The sequence below is a fragment of the Sminthopsis crassicaudata genome, chromosome 4 (genome assembly GCF_048593235.1).
Source record: "Sminthopsis crassicaudata isolate SCR6 chromosome 4, ASM4859323v1, whole genome shotgun sequence".
Classification (NCBI taxonomy): Eukaryota; Metazoa; Chordata; class Mammalia; order Dasyuromorphia; family Dasyuridae; genus Sminthopsis; species Sminthopsis crassicaudata.
In genome coordinates, this window is record NC_133620.1 from 272,810,715 (window position 1) to 272,816,311 (window position 5,597).

At 38.8% G+C, this 5,597-nt stretch overlaps 1 protein-coding gene across 1 annotated transcript in view; it reads right to left on the reverse strand.

Moving 5' to 3' along the window:
• Positions 1–1,409: 1,409 nt before the first annotated feature.
• The window catches only part of LOC141566347 (uncharacterized), a 105,939-nt gene continuing 101,751 nt past the window's right edge, over positions 1,410–5,597 (reverse strand). Inside the window, exon 2 of the mRNA XM_074310765.1 lies at positions 1,410–3,956. Within this exon, the coding sequence (XP_074166866.1) occupies positions 3,295–3,956 (662 nt within the window). The 3' untranslated portion in view covers positions 1,410–3,294. The remainder of the gene's footprint in view (positions 3,957–5,597) is intronic.

Below are 5,597 nucleotides of genomic sequence, written 5' to 3' on the forward strand. Positions count from 1 at the left end.
TTCAAGAATTAGTAATGGTTTCTTTTTCTTATAAAAAAATGCAGCTCAGGCAGTAGAGTAAGTGGTAGTGTAGAAGGAAGAGGACTGAATTTGGAGATACAGGATTTAACTTCGAATCTTGCTTTGTCATTTACTTCTTATGTGACCCTCCACAAATCTCTGATCTTTAAAAAGATTACAAATTGAGGAGTAGAAGCAGATCTAATAAAGAGAGATTTCTCCTATCTGAGAGCTCCTCATACCCATGAAGTTACAAATCTGGAACAAAATGGCAATAATAATAACTTGCTTTACCGTGGCATTTTAAGGTTGACAAAGTAAAACTTGGAACAATCCCATGAGCTAAGTAGGGCAGGTATGTTTGTACCCATTTTGCAGATGAGAAACCAAGCATAGAGAGGCTAAGTGACCTGTCCTTGACAATAATGATGCTAGTTAAGCATTATTTGTGCCAGGATTCGAATCAGAAGTAGCATGGTGTGCTAGAATTCATGTTGGTTGGTTTGAAATCAGAGGGTCTGAGTTTGTATTCTGTGTGTGATCGTGGGCAAGTCATATGGACAATGTACAAATCTCTCTGGATCTCGGTTCTTTCTCCTGTTAAAATGAAGTGTTTGGACTAGATGACCTCTGAGATTCCTTACTTCTCTAGATCTGTGACAAGCCACTGAACGCTCTTAGCATCTGTCTATGTCTGGAAAACGAGGCAAATGAACCAGATACTCTCTAAAGTTGCTTCTAATCGAAATCTTTGATCCTGATTCAGGTTCTTTTGGTTACTATAAAATGGTGCCCAAACATGGTGAAAGTGGAAAGGACCTTGGTGATGGCTAAATTCAGTTCTCAGAATTTGGTCCATGGAGTCCCCCAAACCCATTTAAGGAGTTCAGAAGATCAAAATCATTTTCATAATAATATTAAGATGTTTCATTTTCTAATATGATAAAAATCAATAAATATAACCCACAAGAACAAAAGCTCTTCAAAGGGGGAGATTGTGGTTCTTTTTAAGAGTCTTAAAAGAATCCTGAAGCCAAAAAGTTTGAAAATCACTGACTTAATCCACCCCACCCCACTCTCACTTTACCATAAAAACCAGCTAAAACCAGAAGCTACTTAGGACCCCTTTCCACCATATCCCATTGCCTCTTCTGTCCATTAAGGAATAAGTTCCATTTTCCTCATTTCTTCTTCCTGAGAGTCTGAGTAGGTTTTTTATTCTTTGGAACTGTATGAAAAGGCAGTGAGAACCCAATAAGGCTTATTTCTCAGGACTAAGGGGAAAATGGAAGAATAAAAGGGAAGAAAGAAATTTTTGCTTTTGAATTCCTTGGCTCCTCTAGACAACATCAGGTTCCAAGAGAATATTTGATTAATGTAAACTATCATTAAGGATGTCACAGCACACATAGAACAAATATCAACAATTTTATTGGTGACAAGAAATAATGTGCTTCATGTTGTTATCTACTAACTTTGAACCATCTGTTCTTATTCACTGTTCATGATACAACTTCTTAGGTTGGTTTTAAAAGTATTAAAGGAGTTTTGCAATTTCTTGAAGACAATCCACCTTGCTTTCCAATTCTTGTTTAATTCTGGACTCAAATCATTATTCCTTTGTACTGGATAGATAACATATATGCATGCATATGTACATCATGCCTAAAAATATTAGTGCAATTTATAGTTTGAAAAGCTTCAGAAATCTAAATGCCACAGACATTTTTAAATGACATTTGAAAGATATATTATTTAATTTTCTAAAATTTAGATAAGTTTCACATTAAAATTCAACTTTATAATTTTAGAACAAAGATCACCCAAAGAATAAGGTTTTGACATGTACATGATAATTTTGTTTTGACCCCTCACAAGAAAAAATTCTACTGGAGGTAAATCAAGGTACCAAGGTGGCCAAGAAAGACCCCCTCTACAGATCAGCTTGTTGAGAAAGTATCATACAGGAGATATCACATTCACATATAATCTGTAATGATAGGATCCTGGACTTGTTAAAATGAAAAATTTTAATGATAACTAAAAATCACAAAAATTGTTACAAATAAAATTAAAATAATTAAACTTTTAATTGATGTAGGTTTTTTAAGACTATAGAATTTTAAGAAATTGCAAACAGGCAAATTTGAAAAAAAATCTGGAAAAACAAATCTACTGTACAAAGTGAAGTGAGCAGAACCAAGAGAATATTGTATACAATAACAGCAATATTATAAGGATGATCAACTGTGGATGATTTAGGTATTCTCAGTAATATAGTGCTTCAACACAATTCCAAAGGATTCTTGATAAAAATGCCAACTTTCTCCAGAGAAAGAACTAACAGAGTCTAAGTGCAGATTAAAGAATACAATTTTTCATTTTCTGTGTTTTTCCCCCATGGTTTTTTTTCTCCCTTAGGGTCTGTGTATCCTATTACAACATGACTAATAGGGCAATGTTTTTCATGATTGAAAATGTATAATCTATATTAAATTGTTTACTATTTCAGGAAAGCGGGAGGTAAGGGAAGGAGAGAAAAAATTCAGAACTCAAAAATATTTTAATTATTGCTAAAATTGCCTTTACATGTCTTTAACATGTAAACATGTAAACACAAGATTGTTCTTAACATGTAACTAAGAAAAAATTAAAATAAATAAGAAAAGACAGTAGAATTTATGCTGCTAAAATTCTTAAAGCTTAAGGCTGCACTATGATTTGGGGCTAACTAGTCTAATCTCTTCATTTTTGCAGATGGAGAAACTAAGAAATATGTGATTTGCCAAGATCACATATATATAGCAAGCGTCAAATGTGAATCTGAACTTGCAACCTCTGTGAGTCCAGAGCCAGTTCTCTTTCTACTACTAACTTCTGGGCTGACCATCCAGCTGTATGCCATCATCTGGTCAACGGACAAGTGCTCAAATGGTATCCTCATATTATCAGGAGAAAATGACAAATGTCCTGCCTCTCTTCAGCCCTCTGCTTGTTGTTCCATGTTGAGCTTCTACAAAATCATGGGTGAGAGCTTCACGGAAGAGACAAACGTGAAAGGAGCACAGAATGCACTGTGGGAGGGAATGTCCAAAGAGAGGAGGTCAAAGATTGCATAGAGATTTTTGGAAAAAGTAGCACCATTCACTCCTGAGAGCATTTAATGGATGCACCCTAAATTCGGGACCCAGGCAAAGGTTGTGTCCTTGGAGCACCCATGAAAGCAGACCAGTAACAGCCATGAAGAACCTCTCAGGGGGCGAGGAGCAGGGAATGGGAAGTCACCCCGACACTCTATTTGGATCCTTGGCTCTCTGCAGTGCTCTGAGCTTGGGGCAGGAGCCCTGCAGCCAGCTTGGTGAGGGCTTTAGCGATGGTGTCCAAGTGGCCATTCATTGTCCTCAGCTCCACAAGGATGTTCCCCACATCTGCTTCCAGACTTGGGGCAGCTGCAGGAACCTGTCTGGAGTTTGAAGGATCCCCATGAGAAGTGACCGGCGGGCAGGCCTCTGGCACTGGCCCTTCTTCGACACTTACTCCCTGACCCTCTCCCTCTCTCCCACTCCTGTGCAAAGTTCTGTCTCTGCTTCCCTCTGGGGCCTGAGCAGCTCCCACTGTGGCAAGCACGTGCTCCGGCTCGCCAGGGCCCCTTCTTGGAGGTGTCGCCGAGGTGAGACTGGGCAGCCAGTCAACGAGGCGGGGGGCTGTTTCTGGCGATGTGGCCAAGGGGGAGTAAAGTCCAGGATGTCTAGCAGTGGCAGAGCCGGCTTTTGGTGCCAACGGGAGCAGCGAGGGCAGCAGGGGCTGTAACGCTGAGGAAGGAGGTGAATATGGCGGGGGGATGTGCTCGCAGGAGGAGGACGGGGAGGGGAGATCCGTGGTGGAGCGGGCCGGCTCTTCAGAAGAAAGGAACAACGTGGTAGAAGATGGGGAGTCCAAGCTGCTGGGTTCTGAATCTGTTAAAGGAGAAACAGAAAATTTCTCACTTACTCATTTCAGTAAGCACATATTAGGCATCCATTCAGAGCCCAGGATTAGTGTGTCCACCCATGGGAAGCTAGAGACACAGAGAAAGAAAAAGACAGAGAGAGACAGAGATAAAGACAACAATAGAGAGACAGACACATACACACAGAGAGAGCGATTTCCTACCTTTGAACAACTTGTGATACAGCTAAAGAAACTAGATATTCAATTCATTTCAATTTAACATATTTATTTATTTATTTTGCTGAGGCAATTGGGGTTAAGTGACTTGCCCAGGGTCACGGCTAGGAAGTGTTAAGTGTTAAGATTTGAACTCAGGTCCTCCTGACTTCAGGGCTGGTGCTCTATCCACTGCACCTCCTAGCTGCCCCTTCAATTTATCACATTACTTTTTCATTTGACAAGCATTATGTCAGGTGTTGGGACTATACAGACAAAACAACAGCATTCTACGCACAGAAACTTAAATGAAAAGTAAGGAAAGGGTGATCCATTCAGAGTCAGAAGCTATCAAAGTCAACAAGTATTATTACACACTTTTTATATGCCAGGCACTGAGTGCAAATCCCAGCTCAGTCACTTCCTGAATGGTACTTACTGACTTACTTAATAACTGAATGTTAATTAATTACTTATTCCTGAATGTTACTTTTAGTTTAGGGGGGTTTAGTTTCCTAATTTGTAAAATGAGGGGGTTGAATACAATGATATCTAAGATTCCTCACAACTCTAAATGAGCGATCCTATAAACCTATGGAAAGGAAAAAGGATGGGAGCAGAGAAGAGGGAAGGGAGGAAAAGGGAAGGTGAGAAGAGAGAAAACAAGGAGAAAGGAGAATAAGGAGCAAAATAATCTGAGAGACTGTGAGGGCACCTCTAGATACAGCAGAAAGTTCCTGTTGCATAATGATTTAAAATGAGTTGAAAGAAAAGGAGGGGTTGTACTTCTCCCCCCTCACAACATATATTTATATTATATTTATTTTGTATTTTATATGTTTTACCTTTATTTGCATGTATATCTGTTATCTTCCTCATGTATACTCTAGAGGAAAAGTTGAAAAACTTTTAACCTTGTATTCCAGCACAGTCGGTGGAACATAGTAGGTACATAATAAAAGCTGTAGATCAGTTGCTAACAAGTAGATAAAATAGGCCAATAATGGAGGTTGTCATGGGACTTAATGGCAATAGCACCTTACATACATTTTCAAACATCTTTCCCTCCATATCTCTGTGGAGTCTCACAAAAACCCTGTCAAGTAGTTACCATAAGTGTTATTATTGCCCCATTTTCCTTAAAAGGAAACTCAAGGAAGTCGAGTAATTTGCAAAGATTCACAAAGATAGTAGAATCAGAGGTGGCATTTGAACCCAGGTCATCCTGGGTGGCTTCCTCCTCTCTCCCCCTATCCCTCCCCACATAGTAACTTTATTTTTTATTTTTTTTAGGTTATACATGTTATATAGGTTATATATGTTTAGGTTATAACAATCATTTTTTTATATATTTCCATATGAGTCATGTTGGGAGAGAACAAAAGGGAAAAAACCACAAGAAAAAAAAAAAAAAAAACAGAAAAAAGAATAAAAGATAAAAAATAGTTATG